The sequence below is a fragment of the Martes martes genome (assembly GCF_963455335.1).
Source record: "Martes martes genome assembly, chromosome: 4".
NCBI classification, from domain to species: domain Eukaryota; kingdom Metazoa; phylum Chordata; class Mammalia; order Carnivora; family Mustelidae; genus Martes; species Martes martes.
The window spans coordinates 38,442,752-38,461,469 of NC_137891.1; the positions used below are offsets into that span (position 1 = coordinate 38,442,752).

General features: G+C 43.2%; 2 protein-coding genes across 5 annotated transcripts in view; one reads left to right on the forward strand and one right to left on the reverse strand.

Annotated features, from left to right (window-relative positions):
• The first annotated feature begins 923 nt into the window (after positions 1-923).
• RPL30 (ribosomal protein L30) lies at positions 924-4,079 on the forward strand. The gene is made up of 5 exons (XM_080802596.1): positions 924-1,162; positions 1,270-1,321; positions 1,588-1,733; positions 3,121-3,251; positions 3,978-4,079. The coding sequence occupies exons 2-5, from the start codon at positions 1,301-1,303 to the stop codon at positions 4,025-4,027; spliced, it is 348 nt and encodes a 115-aa protein (XP_080658722.1). The 5' UTR covers positions 924-1,162; positions 1,270-1,300; the 3' UTR covers positions 4,028-4,079.
• Positions 4,080-9,242: 5,163 nt separating this feature from the next.
• MATN2 (matrilin 2) overlaps positions 9,243-18,718 on the reverse strand; it is a gene marked incomplete at both ends in the record, with an annotated part of 124,687 nt that continues 115,211 nt past the window's right edge. For 2 of the 4 annotated variants that reach the window (XM_080802715.1, XM_080802712.1), the window contains 6 exons: positions 9,243-9,295; positions 11,410-11,511; positions 11,895-12,029; positions 12,386-12,457; positions 13,435-13,587; positions 15,721-16,134. In XM_080802715.1, coding sequence (XP_080658841.1) covers positions 9,243-9,295; positions 11,410-11,511; positions 11,895-12,029; positions 12,386-12,457; positions 13,435-13,587; positions 15,721-16,134 — 929 coding nt within the window. Of the gene's footprint in view, positions 9,296-10,005; positions 11,512-11,894; positions 12,030-12,385; positions 12,458-13,434; positions 13,588-15,720; positions 16,135-18,718 lie in introns of those variants that run through there. The other 2 variants (XM_080802714.1, XM_080802713.1) reach the window with 2 other exon arrangements.

Here is an 18,718-nt window from a genome sequence, read left to right on the forward strand (position 1 = left end):
CAGGGTCCCGGGATCGAGCCCCGCGTTGGGCTCTCTGCTCAGCGGGGCAGCATGCTTCTCCCTCTCTCTCTGCCTGCTTGTGATTTCTCTCTCTCTCAAATAAGTAAATAAAATCTTTTTTTTTTTTTTTTTTAGATTTTATTTATTTGACAGACAGCGATCACAAGTAGGCAGAGAGAGAGAGAGAGAGAAAGAGAGGAGGAAGCAGGCTCCCCGCTGGGCGGAGAGGCCGACGCGGGGCTCGATCCCAGGACCCCGGGACCATGACTTGAGCCGAAGGCAGAGGCTTTAACCCACTGAGCCACCCAGGAGCCCCTAAAATCTTTTTTTTAAATGCTGAGATAAATATCCTTGTTCACATGACTTTGAGAAATTGTGATTGTTTCTGTAGGATATATTCCTAAAAGTTGACACACGATAACGGCTTACCTACCGGTACTGGTCCGATTTTACACTTTTTTGGTACTAGCGGGAGACGCTCAGTGCGTGCTATTTTGAATGATCCGTCACTGGACATTGATATCAAGGTCCAATGTTCACAACAAAAATATCTGTAAATTAGGTCTGTTTATTGCTCTCTGTGCAAATTCGGCTTATAAAATCGCGCTAACACCGCCACTCAAAGAGGTGAGTTTGGGAAAGTCTGCGTGGGGCTCCACCGTTCTCCGAGAGGCCGGCAACTTGGGCGAGGGCAGGAGAGGGTACACAGCTGCTTCGGCCTGAGGGGAATTGACGCAGGAAGGTAGACCCAGGAGCAGAGGCTCACCGGAGTCCTCCCCAAGAGACGCGGCTTCGGTATAGACGAGCTCAGCCGCACTAAGACCATGGTCCAGCCGCCGCCGCCCCTTCTCACTGTTCCCTCCCGCCTCACTCTCAGTCGGCTTCTCCAACTCCCTCCCGGTTTGACGTTCCCGGTTCCTCAGTCCGCAGCTCGCAGCAACACACTAACGCAACTTCAGGACCTGCAGGAAGAGGGAGCGTGCAGCTCCACGCCATTCCAGCGACCTGTATCAACAGCAGTCCGCGCGGCAGCGGTCTTTTAGCCCGCCCCTTCCGTCTGCGGCTCACTTCCGGTTCCGACGTCCCGGCTTGGCCGTGAAGAGCTTTGCATTGTGGGAGCTCTTTCCTTTCTCTCTCCCGGCCATTTTGGCGGCTGCTCTTGGTGAGTGGCCTGCGCGGGGCCCGGGTTTAGGCAGTGTGGGGATCCCAGCGAGTTGCCATTTGGAGCAGCGATCCTAAACTTCCTGTCCTGTCCTCTGTATGTTCTAGGTTGGGGCCGTCCCGCACCTAAGGCAGGAAGATGGTGGCCGCAAAGAAGACGGTGAGTGAAACGCGCAGGGGCCGGAAGCCGATTCACGTGGAAGACTGAGTCTCGGCCCCGGGCGGGCAGATCCGAGCACACTGGGGAGACAGCATGCCCGGTGGCATGGAGGGGCCAAGGAGGAAGCCGAGTGGTTCTCTCAGTGATTTAGGACCCTAGACTGTCTAGGAGGTTTATTAAAGGGCTCGGCTTCCAGAAAGCTGGATGCTGTTTGAGATGGTTCAAAAACAAGGCCTTAAGGTCCGTGTTAAATGTTTGCTTTGTAGAAAAAGTCGCTGGAGTCGATCAACTCCAGGCTCCAGCTCGTTATGAAAAGTGGAAAATACGTGCTGGGGTACAAGCAGACTCTGAAAATGATCAGACATGGCAAAGCGAAGCTGGTCATCCTCGCCAACAACTGCCCGGCCTTGAGGTAATGGAAGGAACCTTGAGGGTGTGGGTCGCCCACTGTATATTGATCGGAGTGAATACCCAGGAGTTTTAACCATGGGCAGTTTGGGTAGTATGAACTCGGTTTTATGTAAAATTTTACAAGCGAGCACTTGGAGAAGAATTCACGGTTTCTTAAGTGGTGTTTGGGGCTGGCCCCATCATGTTCTCCCGTTGTGTAAGCTTATCTTCGGGGAAAAAAAGTGTGGCAGAGGGGTAAAAACCACAGAACGTAGAAGTTTGAGGGAAGCACAGACTCATGCTTGTTTTTCCATGTGTTTTGTGTCCTGCCTTTTTGGTCATTTCTTTAAAAACCATTTTTCGAACTTGTTATAGTGTAGAACAGCTAATACGATAAAAGTTCAGGCAGGCGGTGGAGCTGCAGTTTCCTAGTTCCCCAAGTATTTGCTTGACTTCACTGTTTGGAAAGTGTACTTAGTATGGAAAATAAGTTAAAGAAACTTGGGCTGTGCAGTTCCCTACAGCACGTTGATTTTTCTGTGGTAATGTATAACCTCACAGGATTTTATATAGGGTGTCAGTACATAATTGGCTTTCCTGGAGTACTCCATCCTCCATCCCATCCTATAGTTTGGTCTTCAGGCTTAACCTCCTTTTGGTCTTCAAGCTTAACCTCCTATGTGCTTCTCAGCACAGTTACTGGTCATCTTGTTAAATGCTGGTTCTGATTTTGTGGGTTTGGGATGGGACCTGACATGCATTTTTAACAAGCACTACCGCTACTGCTGGTCTGCGGATCCATAATCTGAGTAGTGGTGCTGTTCTATTAGAACTCTTCAGATTTGTAAAACCTTCGATGTCCACCTGCTCAGTTGACAAAGAAGTGTTAGCTTTGTGTAAGTAACATCACTCCCCATCTAAGATTCAGAGCACCAGAGAGTAACAGAAATAGCTTATCTTTTAAAGACAACATGTGCTTGAATTTGGAACCTTCACTTACTATTTTGTGCCTGAATGTCTTCATTAGTTATAAAAAATGGAACTTAAGATGTTGTCCTGGAATTATATTAAGTGTCTGGTGACTAGTGATTGTTAAGTAAATACTTTTATTTCACATCTTACTCTCTTTTCCATGAGCAGAGTTACAGTGTTAAATGTAGATATTCAGAAGATACTTGATTCTTGCTGAAGATACTTGCTGATACTTACTGATCCCATTTCTTATAGGGGATCAAAGGAAAGGATGGTTTGTTTTGGCTAATGGATATGGTACTTTTTTAAAGAGTAACAACTGGTTTAGTTACTGTTGGGAAGCCTTACCAACATTAAAACTAATGAAGAAAGTGGTAACGTTTTATTTGTCAGTCATTTGTGACGGTATTCATTTGCTTGTCTTCTGGTTTCTGAAGGAAATCTGAAATAGAATACTATGCCATGTTGGCCAAAACTGGTGTCCATCACTACAGTGGCAATAATATTGAATTGGGCACAGCATGTGGGAAATACTACAGAGTATGCACGCTGGCTATCATTGATCCAGGTATGTTTTTTAAAGTCAGAATAATTTTTTTCCTTTATAATATAATTACAGGTATTCTTTGCTATACCAATGTCTGATTCCTAGGTTCAGATATTGAGAATTTGGATAGAGCAAGTGATATCCTGTAGTTTTATTTCACAGAGAGTTGATAATGAATATCATTACATTATAATAGATCTTGTTATAAATGAATTTTTTTTACTTTGAAATGAATTTGGTTTTGAAGCACTTACATAATTAGGACCTTGGTAAAGGTGAAATTATAAATGGGGAGAGTATTCAGGTGAAATAGTTGAAGAAAGAAATTCTTACTGGCTGCTTAAGAACAGATAGGTAAAATTAAGTTGAGGAAAAGAAGTTCCTACAAATACAGATCATGTTATATTTTGAACTTACAAGTTTTTAATTCATAAAATATTGCGAATATTCTCGCTGTTCTGATTTTGTAATAATCAGGGCAGGCTAAACATTCGCTATATTAAGACCATGCATGTGTCCCCAGACCTAGTTCTTTCCCTAGGTCTGGTTTTATCAATGCTGGTGATAAACCAAGTCTGATTGATAACGATGTATCTTATATGGGAAATGCCTATGACTAGGTATCTGATCATCTTGAGAAATGACAGCAAAGCTAGTGTGAGAACTTTTAAGGCTAACCATTGCTAATTTGATGATTACCACTTGTGATTAAATGAATTGTAAAACTATTGTGTTTTATTTTTTTAGGTGATTCTGATATCATTAGAAGCATGCCAGAACAGACTGGTGAAAAGTAAATCACGCAGAATTTTTCTTTAATAAAACTGGCCACAGCTTGTTTTAAAAACACGGTATTCGTTGCAGTTTTTTCCTTTATATCTTTTTGTTTCCATACCGTTCTGAAGATAGGATTTGAGAGGATAAGGCAGTTAGATGTGGTGGCAAGACTTTTGGGTTAAGAACTATATGTCCCAGTGTTTGTTTTCCTTTTTGTAAAGGGAGTGCAGAGTCCTTTCCTCTACTAGATTTTTTTAAAGATTCCAGTCTTTTTAAAGTGTTGATACTATTGGCATTTTATATTTGAGAATGTTTGAGAGGCAGCAAAGATCAATATGTAGAATTTAACCAGAATTGCAATTTGTAAATCCGGCTTAAATCTACAGATTTGAGTAGCAGAGAGGATAAAATGAAATATGTACTCCCCTCCCAAAATTTTGTGTGTCTGAGAAAAGTTCTGTTGAACTTTAATGTAAAGAAGGATTTTTCCTACAGGTGTGCAATGGTTGAGGTAGAAGATCTGTACTTGGAGCGCTTCAGAAGAATCCCAGGTCTTCAATAAGTGCTAAGTCCACAGTTGCCCAAAGTTTGTTTTATATTTTATTCCTAGAAGATACACTGTGAAGTGTGTTTGGTGTTCAGATTTTGGGGAAACTGCATTCCATATCTTCCAAATACGTCTGACTGGAACCCTTTTCCCTCATTTATTTCCTTGGGGACATTTTCAGGAGTTATTTGGGAAAAAATATATCTTGATTTACAGAGTCAAATGTTGCTGGTAAAGTATACTCTACACAGTCTGTGCTGGGCTTTCGGGCTGCAATGGTGTCAGAATTAACCTTGTCTTTTGGACTTAAGATCTTAATCAAAGATCTTAGCTCTTAGGCAGTTCAGGTAGTAGATGAGTGAGACATAGGAGATGAGGATGCCATCAGTACACTGTACAGAATGTCCATGTCCCAGTATGTACTGAACTTGGAATCACAAGAGTCCTTTTTTAATAGCTATGGAACAACCACAGGTGGGTGAAATTCCCAATTTTGTATAGGAAAGGGAATGAGTTAATACTGCATGATTTTAATTTGTGTCTGAAGTTAATCCGAGGTTGTAGATAAAATTTGAAGAATAGCTGTTACTAACTAGTTTTCTTACTGATTGTTCAGTTACTTAGTATTTCTCAATCTGGGAGCACTACTGACGTTTTTCCATGGGACAGTTCTTTGTTGTGGAGGACTGGATACTGCAGGATATTTCTCATGGTTTCCCATGTTGTAATGATAACCCGAAATGTTACCCCATGTTTTCAAAGTAGCATCTCCTGTTTAAGAGCCACAGAGCTGTGGAAATCTGTTAAACGTTCTGAAGTGCTCATATTTTCATATCCAGAGACTAGTGTGCCCAAGGTGGTTTAAGATGTTTGAAGTTTGTCTTTGAAAAGAATTGCTTGGTCAGACTGTTGCTGGCCTCTAGTGTTATTAGTCTGTTAAACAGTTGTGAAAACTGTTTGTCTTTGGGTTAAGGAAGTTTGTGTGCTTATTTTCTACTTAACTTCGTAAATTTTGCCTTTGAAATTGAGCTTGCAGTGATTTGGGTTAATTTTGGATTGGTTTTTCCCTCCAGATTGATAAGTTACAGTTTAATTTCTTCAGGGGTGGTTTCTGGAGAATACAATATCGCAGGTACCAGTGTACCATTTCTTTGTAATGATTCTGTTGCAGGATTTTTGGCTGCAGGCATTTTAGAATGATGGCTTTTAGGAAATAATTTTGTGATTTCTTGGGGCTTCTGTATAGTGATATTACACTATAAGGTCATTGAGCTTTTGCCTTTATCTGTGTTTTTTGTGTACTTTTGTTTAGGAAGAAAGGAATTTAAAGTTGAGAGAAAAGGAGTTTAAACCTCACTCATTCTGGCTTAGGACAGCTGTGAAGAAGTGCCATTAAAATGCTGCCAGAATTAGAGAAAATACTACTGGCCAGGAAGATCTGGGAAGGTCTAAGTTGGTATTTTTAAATGTTATTTTCTGATTATAATCAAAGTAATGTGTTTGGCTGGGAAGCTCTAGTATGCGGGAGATTGCAGGAAATTCCAGCCAATTGGATTTATTGCATACTTGTGCTGAGCTACCTATTAGGTCTGGAGATAGAAATGTCCCAAAGAAGAGTTTGGTTATTGTGGAGTGTGTTAACTGCAATTGGTATGGTATCATGGCAGGGGCAAAACGTACTTGGAAAAGAAACCAAACCCTAGGCTGGTCTCGAATGCAGTTAGTTGGGCCTTTTGGAAGATCTGGTTCATGGAAAACAATTCTCTTTGCTTTCATATCTTATTTCCGACTGCCCCTTCACACTTGGGCTCCCCCTGTCTGCCGTGGCATCTGCTTTCCTTTTGCCCTCCTTTTCCAGGCCTACCCCAGTATCCTCTTCCAGTCTAGACTGGGTGCCTCTGAGTTACCATAGAACCTTTTTTATGGCATTAATCACACCTGTTTCTCACTAAACTAAGGAAGGCCCTACAGGACAGACTCAACTCTGTATCACATGAGTTCAAACACCAGGATGAATAATGACTTTTAGGGCTTAAACATTTACTTAATTCTCTTTCATAGCCTTGTGACTTTCTAGGCCAGAATTTCATCTTCATCTTGTTTTGATAGTAGGCCTTGAGCATCTATACATGTACTGTAATTTACTACCTCCTACCTGTTTGCCTCAAAAGAGAATTAAGGAGTAGGAATCTTCCAAAGTCCTGAGCGTACTGAGCGTAATGAGTAGGAATCTGCCAAAGTACTGAGCGTACGTACGTACCTGAGCTAAGGTAAGTAAAGCATTCATTCATTCACTCAACATATACATAAATTACCATCTTTGTGTCAGACATCATGGACTGCTGAAGAGTAAAAACACAATGGCTAATAATTGAGTATCTAAAATGATACTTTACTAAGTAATGTACACATTAAGCCATTTAATTCTCTTGACAATCCAGTGAGATCATACTTCATTCCATTTGACAGATGAGGAAATCAAGGCTTGTAAAGGTCACCACAATAAACCTGAATGCAAAACTTACACCTAAGACCTGCATAGAGCCAAACAAGGAAAAGGGAGAAATACTTCAGATTTTAGACTATCTTCAAGTATCTTGGATGTATATGTAAATTTGATTGGTTGGAGGCCTTTGTTTCCTTTGAAGGCACTCTTCCCAACATGAAGAAACTTGAAAACTGATGAAATGTATTTAATAGCTAAGAGTTAAGGGGTGGGAGGGTGCAGTCTAGAGCCACTAGGGGGAGCTGGGACTCAACAGAAAGTGAAGTACAGTTGAGCCAAGGAAGCAATGCCTTAACTGGGAGTACATCTCAGAAGGTAATGCCAACCCAGGTCAGTACTTACTAGCGAAAGCCCGTTCAGGACCAATTGGGTGACTCAAATGCAAATACAAGGCTTAATACTTTGAATTGCAACTTTTATATTTGGAGAAAATCAGATGATTTTTCAGATAAGATCGAAGCTTAGGAGATGTTCTCACTCTACCACAATGCCCTTTGGGAGGACATTCTGATGAAAACACTCATCTTGAAATATTTAAACAAGCTTACTGAAAGTGTTCTGTTTAAAAAGTATCACTTGGGGGCGCCTGGGTGGCTCAGTGGGTTAGGGCCTCTGTGTTCGGCTCGGGTCATGATCTCAGGGTCCCAGGATTGAGCCCCGAGACGGGCTCTCTGCTTGGCGGGGAGCCTGCTTCCCCTCTGTCTCTGCCTGCTGCTCTGCCTACTTGTGATCTCTCTCTCTGTGTCAAATTAAAAAAAAAAAAAAAAAAGTATCACTTGGCCTCATACAGTAGCTTCCATGGGAAAGATGTCATTTTGGGGGGTCTTTTTTTTTGGTTAGAGATTTAGAGCACATGAGTTATGGGGGGGGCAGAGGGAGAAGGAATCCCTAGGCAGACTCCCCGCTGAACACGGAGCCACACTAACACCCATCCCAGGATCCCAAGATCATGGATCATGACCTGAGCTGAAGCCAAGAGTCAGATGCCCAACTGACTGAGCCACTCAGGTGCCCCTACCTTTGGCTTTTTTTTATTTTAAAGATTTTATTTATTTATTTATTTGACAGAGACATCACAAGTAGGCAGAGAAGCAGGCAGAGAGAGGGGGAAGCAGGCTTCCTGCTGAGCAGAGAGCCAGATGCGGGGCTCGATCCCAGGGCCCCGGGATCATGACCTGAGCCAAAGGCAGAGGCTTTAACCCACTGAGCCACCCAGGCACCCCTACCTTTGGTTTTTTAAAATTCAGCTTTGAGTTTTATACGTATGCATGTAAGTCTAGGGCCTTCCTCTTAAATGTTGTATGGTATTGCTGAGGTAGGGATCACATCATAATTTTATCAGTTCCCTTTCTGATGATGATTTAGGTTATTTTCAACAGGTGATTTATAAACTCAAGTAACGTTCTTGTACAGGTCTCCTTGTGTGTATGTACTGAAGTCCTCTAGTTAGATGCCTGTGAGCGCAGTTGCTAGAGTGCAGGCTGGTGTGCCTTTTCAGTTTTACTAGGTATTGACAGATTATACTCCAAAGAGGACGCCTGTTTGCATTTTCACTAGTGTACAACTTGTTTTAACTTGGGTTTTCCAGATTGCCAGTGAGAGTCGAGGTTTTTTTCAAATGCATATTGACCGTTTCCCACATAACCATACTTTGCATTTAAAGTTAACTAGGAATTTTACGCAGAATACCATTCTCTGAAGTGGTGAATTTTAATATTGTATTAAAAAATCCAACTTATTCAAGTACATATGTTTTATGAATTTATGCATACATCCATATACATATATCAAGATAAAAGTCCAATACAAAAAAATAGTCTTCTATGGCCAGTGTTCTACAGAAGTAAGACTGCAAACTAATTTAGTCAAATGAGATCACAACACTAAGGCAGGATAAGGCAAAAGCAAATCATGTCCACAGTATGTTACAGAATAGCTTGCATAGCTTATTTATTCTCACTTGATAATCTCATTTTAGGGTTCTGAAGGACTTTTTCTCAAATTTATACAAGTTAGTATTGTACTTTTGCCTTTGTGTTCTATAGCAAACCAGCTTTCTAAGTACTAGTCCTGTTTTACTTTACAACTTTTTAGACTTAATAGCCTGAGCTTTGGGGCTCAAGCTGCTTTCATTGTAACATTTGATACAATGACATACAAATACATAGCGCATTTCATATCTTCATCTGTATCTCAGGCGGTTTTCCAGGGCTTCCATCCTTTGTGTCATTTCTTCTAGTAAATCTCAAATTAAGGAAGAGGAATCTGAATTGTCTATTTTTATTTACAATCAAATATAATTTGATGTAGCTACGTAAAAATTTGTCCTCAAAGATACAAACCTTTGGTTTTCCCCATTTAGAAAAACTTTTTAACTCAGATTGAAGGTTTATAGTAAGCCATTTAACGCATGCTATCAAGACTATGAATCTCTTGGGGCATCTGGGTGACTCTATCAGTTAAGTGTCTGCCTTCGGCTCAGGTCATGATCCCAGGGTCCTGGGATCAAGCCCCATGTCAAGCCCCAGATTCGGCTCCCCGCTCAGTGGGGAGCCTGCTTGTCCCTCTGCCTGCTGTTCTTGCCTGGTTGTGTTCTCTCTCAAATAAAATCAAAAATTTTTTTAAAGATTTATTTATTTATTTATTTATTTGACAGACAGAGATCACGAGTAGGCAGGGGGGGGGGAAGCAGGCTCCCCGTGGAACAGAGAGCCCGATGCAATGCAGGGCTCAATCCCAGGACCCTGGGATCATGACCTGAGCCGAAGGCAGAGGCTTTAACCCACTGAGCTACCCAGGCGCCCCAAATAAATAAAATCTTTAAAAAAAAAAAAAAAAAAACACTACAAATTCCCTTCAGGTTAAATACTTCAACATCAAAGCAAAGTAGTTCAGTTACCAAAAAAAAAAAAATTTTTTTTATTTTATTTTATTTTTTTTTTTTTGAGAGAATGTGTGTGAGGGGGAATGGGGCGAGGTGGGGGGGAGAGGGAAAGAGAGAATCCCAAGCAGGCTCCACCTCCAACACAGAGCCTGAGGTGGGGCTCAATCTCACAACCTTCACATCATCACCTGAGTCAAAATCAAGAGTCAGGGGCTTAATCAACCAAGCCATCCCTTTAAAAAATGTTTTTAAATTTTACTCACACCTGTGCTGCTTATAAATTAGTTTGCCGTAACATACCTTTAGGAGCCAGAAGTGACAATTTGGGGAATGTAGTAAAGAGAATTGGGTTTTCAGAAGAGATGATGTCACAAGAGTGAAGAGATGGGAGAGTTTTCACCCATGATGCCAGATAATGGCCAAAGGGTAGCAGCATTGAAGACTTCTGACCTATGCTCTTTTACAGATAACTTCCTTAGTCTCTGGTGAGGCAGACCCTCAGACGTGTGGTGGGAAAGGGGAGAGGCGAGGGGCATTAGAGCAAGCATTTGTTTTCATGTAAGCTCCTTAATACCCTCCGCCAGTCCCCCTGGCAGAATGAGAGCCTGGATTCATCACCTACATTAACCACTGTCAGATTTTACTTAGGGGAACAGATTTCCAGCTTTCAGAAAGGGAATCGCTACATCTGTTCCTTATTATATAAACCCATTGGCAAAGAGAGAGTTCAGAATTCAACCTTCTCCCTATAGGCTCGTTGATGCATGTTGAGATAGAGATGAGCCAGCTTTAGTAAGCTTACTGTAATTTTAAGTTCAGAACAACTGGCGATACAAAAACACTGAATCCTCATTTCTCCATTATCTCAAAGCATTCCTTTTATGTGTAATATTGGTTTAATGAATCATTGAGTCTGCTGTTCCCTTGATAAAATGTTTCATCTTAGAGTGCTGATATAAAAGAGCCCAGCTGCCAAACAAACAAAAAACCCCAGTCCTCTAGAAACTGCATGCTTACCAACTGTGGCTGGCTGCAGTGTGGCTTGGGGCCCAAGGAAAGGTTCGGAATTTAGATGGGAGTTTGAAACTTCATCATTCTACATTCTTTGCTGAGACTTACCATACCTTTGATGGACATCAGACCTGGTACAGATCCTTTTCCTCCCAGCAGAGAGGGAGTTAAATTTTAACTCTGTCTTCTCTTTGCGTACTGACTGGCTGGCCTCAAATGCTGAACCCTAGAACGGCAGAGAGCAACCGAGTTCTTGACCCAAGCTTGCCATGAAGCTTGGCTTGCCCTTGATCTTCAAACACCTAGCAGGTTGCTTAAGAAAAAAGCCTTTCTACGAGTTCACTACTCATGGATTTATGGAAATGACTTCATTTAATACATACCGACAGATAGTATCTGTGAAGTTTGGTGAAATTCTTCATATCACACAGACAAGCACAGTATTAGAAAAGGATATAGCGTTGTGTTAACTTTCTCACTTCTTCATTTGCAAGGTTCTGGAACATGATAAGGTTTTCGCATTTGCATTGATCATGTTTTTCTTCCAAAGGACTTCCTGAGAAAGCACATGGAAAGTGTTCACTCACCTCTATAACCCACCAGACTTCCCAGATGCATAATAATAGGACTGAATCAGCATAGGGAAGAAACCAAAATGAAAGAAATGTTCAACTTTTTCCACGCAGCCAGATCCAGTAAATTCCAGGAGAGGGCTGCATGGGTTTCCAACACCGAGAGCTGCCGCTAGTGTGGACTGCAGGGAAGGCTACTCCCATTTCTTTCAGCTAATTTTTCTAGTTCTCATTTTACTTAAGCCCCTCTCTTTCCCCCTTTCCCATTTCCTACTTCCTCCTTTCCTTTCCTCCTTGCGACTGAGTCTGTTGGCAGGCTAAGAGGCTGGTATCGAGCCACTGGAAGCAATACTGTATTTGGAATTACCTGGAGATTTTGTTGAATGGAAAAGTTTTTGTGTGGACTGTGAAACATTGTCTTCTTCAAACAGATATTGGTGTTGCACTGCAAAATTAGAACAGGAAAGTAGGTCTCGGATATTTATGGTGACTGGCTCAGATTCTGTAAAGAGAAAGAAAACTGAAGTCAAACCTGCTTTACGCGGTTGTGATTATAACAGCCGTCAGCGGTCAGAGTAAGGTACTTAGTATTCCTAGCTGTGGCACACAGCTCTACTTTGGGACATACTGTGGCCAAAGACTGTCAGTAGAGAGAGGCTATTACCAAATATGGCTTAAAGTATAGAGTAAATGTTTCCTATCTGATCAAGGAAAAAAAGCCATAGTTGGCATAATTCAAATCTTACTGAGTCACTTCTCTATGACTTTTGTCTGGGGGAAATCATGGTGGAAGCATCCACCAAAAATTCTAGAAACACTGCTTTTTAAAATTTACCTGTTGGCTTTTCCGAATTTTACCTGTTGGCTGGTGGACCCTCTTTGGCAGTTCCTCTGCTGGGGAGTCCTGACTTCCATCAGAGTCTTCCAGAGCTGAGGGGGAAAAGATGACCAAAGGCAGTGACAGTCGTCTGTGTGCGTGTGTGTTCCTTAGGAAACAAGTCCCAGACCAACTCCCCACCTACCTGCTGTCACCCAGGGTGTTTCGGTTTTATTTGGTAACACCAGTTTCAAAAATCAATTGGTTTCCAGAGTAATCCAAGACCACACTAAGGACATTCTCTAATAAGAGAAACCTGGACCCCTTAAGTGCATCTTACTTAAAATTTCATGCCTAGAATTGGGGTGGGAAAAGAGGTCACGTTGGCCAAGGACTAAAGCTGCAGGGGGACCCCCTCTAAGAGGCATTTCAGCTGGAAGGAAACAGCCTAGAGGTGAAATCTTCTCTCCTGGGTATTAGAAATTTGAAAGGCCTTCTCGCCCCATCCCCCTCCCTCTTGTTGCTCTTTCCTTCAGAGGAGTGAAGCATCACTTAGCTTGGGGTTTGACTGGTGACAGAACCTGGGACAGGAGTAGGGAGCCGGGGCAGAGCTGTTCTACGTGAGTGTCCTGGCATAGTGAGATCAGCACAGAGAGCTCTGGGACAGAACAGAATGGGAGATTCTAAAGGGCAGGCTTGTGTTCTGTAAACGGAAGAAGCATTCCTTGCAGCAAGGTGTTCCTTATATTTGAAAGGATTACCTTCCCTTTCCAGTCCACAGAGCCTCAGCTCTGTGCGGTGTATAATGGTTGTGTCTTAGCTCAATGTTTGTTTCTAGAGGGCTTTTGAGGGGATGAACTGTGCTCTTGTGTCAAAATATTGATCACACTGCCAAGCCCAGAGCAAGCGCTCACGCAATGCTAGCTGTGAATTCTGAATTCTCTCCTGTTCCCCTTTTTGGGCATACTGTTTCCAGACATTACTGGCCCCAAACACCAGGGAGGCACTCTTTTGAGCACTTGGGAGGAACAGGTTGAGAATTGTTCCTCCAAGCGTTCATAGCTGCTCTCCTCGAGGTCAACTACAGTACCTTCACATATGCCCTTCTTTAGTTTTTCACTTATCTCTCCCATCGTGCTGAAATCTTCGGCATAGAAGAGATGCTTGTCCGTGGGCTCAGAGGCAATCTCTTGTAGTTCTTCCTCAATAGCTTTTCCTACCCCGACAGCATACATAGTTATGCCTACATTGCAGAGCAAATGAAGAAGAAGGTAGTTAGAGCTATGTTCCCAGGGTCTGGAAGTTGTGTGTACCATACCTAAAGCCGGGTGCATGTTACGTGGTGTGACTTGAGGGGTCCAGGTCAACCTCCCTTTATCTTTCTGCCATTTTTATTTCTTTTTATGAACAAAAGAAGGGGTTCCAACGAGGGAAAGGTGAGGCACTAGGGGAAGTTGGGAGCTAGACCACCAACCTGTTGCTCAGCTCTGGGCAAGGTCATTGAACAAATCTTCAACTTCTGCCTGAATTAGCCTTGGGGATAAAGTAGAAAAGAGCAGTATCTTATGGCTTATAAATGGGAATCTCTTCAGGGAGAATTCTAAGAAGCAGGTCAATTTATGACCTTCTAACCTAGTTTTTACTTCTCAAAGGTACAGGATAGGAACCTTTAATGATGAGGGGGGTGGCATGCAGGGGAAGCTTCTCTTCTACTTCTCTTGAAAGGACAAAGCCTTATGAGGAGGTGCTGAGCTGAAAAGGAAAATCTGCAGACCCCGGGAAATCCTCCATGTCAGACAGAAAGAATAAACCCAAGTACCAACCTTAGATATCAAGAGGGATATGAGATTGCTCCAAAACCTTTTCTAAACAACAGAAATCATTAATTCCCTTCCTCCATATATGCTTCACTTGAAAGCAAAACACAGTAAGAACTTAAATTCTCCTTCATTTTCAACATTTTTTAGCCTTGATATCTTGTTCTGGCTAATTCATTAGGCAGGATTAAAAAAATACACATAAAAATGGCTCTTTAAGCCAAGGGGCAAGAGTTATGCCTTGTTCTTAGTCTGTGTAGGGTCTATCGGCAAGTTCAACATATTTGTCCGGGAGCCCAGTGACTTCATGCAAACTTCCTAAAAAGGATAATTACTATTTTAAAATTATATTAGCTATGCATAATATAATTCATTTGAATTATATTGAATTCATTAATTAAATTCATCAGAGGATGTCACTTCAGGTAAATTTTGTTGATTTTAGAACCAAATAAACATCAGTTTCTCCTACCACCTGCCCTTGGGTGATTGGTGGAAATCTAAATGGGGGAAAGAGGAAGGTAGACCACTCTCAATGAGGCAAATAAAAGGAGACAAGATACTGTCTTTGGAAACAAGCTACTTCTCCTAGTACACTTTAAAAATGCAGGCTAGAGGGGTTCATGGGTTTGATATGTGTTCTCAGGCTATTTTTACAGTCCACTCAAAGGATTCAGAACAGGACACTTTTTTGGCTACTATTCTATTGGGCTAGAGAAAAAGGTGTCAATCCGTGAGGTACAGAATAACAATAAAATGGCTTCCATCACAAAGCCAGCCTTTCTGTGAGGAGGGACGGAGTCCACTAATAGGATTGCTAGTACTTTCTCTCCTTGTTCATTTACTCTCAAGTATTAGTCACACATGGACTACGTGCCAGGCCTAGTCTAGGTACTAGGCCCATAACACCTGAGACGAAGCCCTGGTCTGCATACCTTCTCCCCCCTTACAGCAGTTGCTAAAGTAATGTACCCTCAACAAGTTCTTGAACAAAGTGGCTTTCAATCAAACTGCTTCAAGACCTCAAATTTTCTCATTTCCCCCAAGGAATCCAATCACTTCGTCTTCCTCTAGCTCTACCAACCATCCTAGCTTTTGGGTTTCCTTTTTTGGGGGCCACAGCTACTCCACCATACTTTGCATCTAGGCACAACTAAAGTAACTTCCAATCATCTGGAAAACCTCAGAGAACAGGCTTTGCTTTCCCGAGTAACAACTGAGTCATGCTCTCTCCCAACATTTTGACTTTCTCAAAAGCTAACTTTTGCCTCCTACAAACACAAGGGTGTTGGCTATCATAAGGCGTGCAGAGTCGCTCCTGTCCACTGGAGGTCCCACACTGGCCAGGAAATGGCCAGGGACCACTCCAGTGTGGTAGGCGTAGACTACGTGGGTGTCCCATCATGGCCTCTAGGGGGCAGTGCAGGAAAGGTGTATCCATGCTTTACAGGCAGCCTCTCCCAAAGCTCAGGGCATCTCTCACTCACAGCCTGACCACCCAGTGAATCTAAGAACCCCGACCCTTGAGTGACGTGCACCACACCTCCACCCCTTATTACCGTTGGCCTGGGCTTTACTGGCCCACTCCGAGACGTCATCCTGAGCCCGTCCATCCGTGAACACAATGGCCACTCTGGGCACCCGTGTGGAGAGAGGTCTGGCCCCTTCCACTTGGGTAAAACTTCTCTCAAACATGTGTTTCAGAGCCAGGCCCGTCATGGAGCCCTTGCCCATGTATTTCATGTGGGCCACGGCCTTCTTCATGTCCTTAGCCGAGTTGAAGTTCCTCAGGGTAAACTCTGTGCGGACCTGCGTGGAATACTGGAGCAGCCCCACTCGCGCGGCTTTCGGGGACACCGCCAGGGAATCTATGATGCCGGTGACAAACTGCTTCACAATCTCAAAATTCTCTTCTCCGAGGCTCTTGGATCCATCGATCACAAAGACCAGGTCGATCGGGCCTTCAGTGCATCCTACAGGAAGGAAAGGACAGTCGAGATGGCCAAGGGGTCAAAACGCACTTGGAGTAGGAGACAAGCGTGCTTCAGTGGGAGGCGGAGAACCCCCTGGGTTCCTCAGATCAGACACGGGGCGGACAGAAGGGGCTGGGAGAGTCACAAGCCATGCTAATTTTCCCATTTGCCTTCCCGGTGGCTTGTTAAACTGATAGAAAGAATATTCTTCACAAGCAAAATCACACATCAGAGGTACAAACTGTCAGGGAAACCGAGCCCACACGGTACTCTGGGTCACTGACAGCCAAGTCTGGGAGGGCCTGTGTGTAGAGTACACTGTAGGGTCTGACAGCACCCAAAAGATTCCTACAACTTCCCTCCAGGAGGGTGACATCACCCCAGGGCTGGCATTCTGACTGACGGCCAACAAGGAAATTCTTAAATTCTTAAATCCGTCATCTCTTCCAGCGAAATTTCCTAGTCACTGAGCTGATATTCGTTATTCTCTGTGTCTTCCTAACTACTAATTTATTCGACAAAAACTGGCTTCTTGAGCACCTGCTTCACGCCCGGCAGCAGGCACAGCAGGATGGCAATAGGGACGGAGGCAAAATCCCTGACATACCGTGGTTTCCAGCCCCGTGGAGTCAGTTAGCCCTCCGCACGGCCCACCAGCTACCTGGTTATGTGTCCTTCTCTCTGCTCTGCCAGCTTCTCCTCAGCAAGGACAATGTCTCATTCATTTCTCTCCCCCCATACCTGGCACACAATAGTTGTTCAGCAAACGCTTGTGGACGGAATAAGTGAAGGAGGGGGTGCCCTTTGAGTGCCATACCTGTAAACACCCCACTGACCCATTCAAACTTAGAAATGAATCATCGCTGGGAGTTTGTTTTTTTTTTTTTTTTTAAGATTTTTAAAATGTATTTATTTGACAGAGAGAGACACAGAGAGGGAACATAAACAGGGGAGCGGGAGAGGGAGAAAAAGACTCTCCACTGAGCAGGAAGCCCATTGCGGGGCTCCATCCCAGGACCCTGGGATCATGACCCAAGCCAAAGGCAGACGCTTAACGACTGAGCCACCCAGGCGCCCCTTCACTGGGAATTCTCTATACGGAAGCTCTTCAGGCAACTTGGACGGCTGACAGGAAAGCCCTGTGTGAATACTTAGGCAATCTGGGTGTGGACAGACTTTTTGTTACTTAGGGCTGCATAAAAGAATTTACAGATCCCAAATGAATGATCTCATTTCCAACAGCCTACAGTATGCAATATAACGTTCTCTTTTCTGTATCAAGCAGTTGTCTGATTTTGGAAAGTGGAGCACAATAATACAAGCAAGTAAGGACACACAAAATCAAAGGATATGCTAATGCGTGTGTGTGTGTGTGTGTGTGTGTGTGTGTGTGTGTGTTGTTGGGGGCTGAATTCTCCTCTTACCCCATTAAGTGCTTGTTCCTGTTATTCAACTTATTGATTGTTTATTAGCAAAAGAGGAAAAGGCCAAGTCTCCGCTTCATTTACATTCATAGCCTGTTCTTGAATCAAAAGAATAAAAATTTAAGACTCAGGCGGCACACACATAACTCTCCAGCAGCCTAGAGAAATACTGGAATAATTTTCCAGCAGTAGGTATGTTTCCCCCTCTTCCCCACACACTCTTTTCTTACAGAACAACATCAGTCCTTGCAGCCTCTATGCAGAGAGAAAGGCACAAAAGGCTTCTCCAGGAGAGAAGGATGCTGGAGAGAGTGGAAGAACTTCAGGGCAAGAAGGACCAGACTTCTGCTCCCAGACCCAGGAAGAATGACAGCTTCCTTGGGGGCTACTTGTTTGCAGAGGGCTGTCCAACCATACTTGGGCACGTTCTTTTCGTGGTTAAGTCAAGGAGACTGCAAGTGGGGCTGTGAGTTGCCTTTGGAACTTCATTTTCAAAGAGGTCCCCCATTTCAGGGCTGGACAAGACTTTTGAAGGTCATTAGTGCCACCCTCCTGTTGCTTACATCCTTATAACATCCTTACGCAGTAGCCATTCAGCCTGGCCTTGAACACCTCTCCTGATGAAGAGCTCATTACCTCCCTGTTAAAGCCCTGTCTCTGGACATGTCTGCTGTTGCTCGTGACAGGACCTACTGTTTGGCGAGTGGTTGGTAATGTGCCAGCATTGGGCTAAGCACCTTTAAATACACGATCTCCTTTAATTCTCAGGACAATTCTGTGAGGCATCATCCTCATATTATAGATGAAGAAACTGAGACTTGGAGAAGGGAAATAATTTGTCCAAGGTCACACAGGAAGTATGAAGTCCAGGTTTATCTGACCCGAAGTTCGTGATCTTAACCAACTAATCACACAGCTTCCCTGAAAGTGTCTTTGTCCTCATGCTGAGCTGCAGTTTCTCCCCACTGTTCTCTCCTTCCCTAGCCCTGTCATATAAATCACCAATGAAGTGACTGTCACTTTGGTATTTGAATGGTACCTCAAGTCTTTTTCTAGAAAGATCCTCAGTTTCTTCCTTTATTTTTTCATTTGACATCGTGTTGAACTTCTTAAATCTTGCTTGTCATTGTCCTTTTTCTTTAAATATTTTTTTCTAAAAA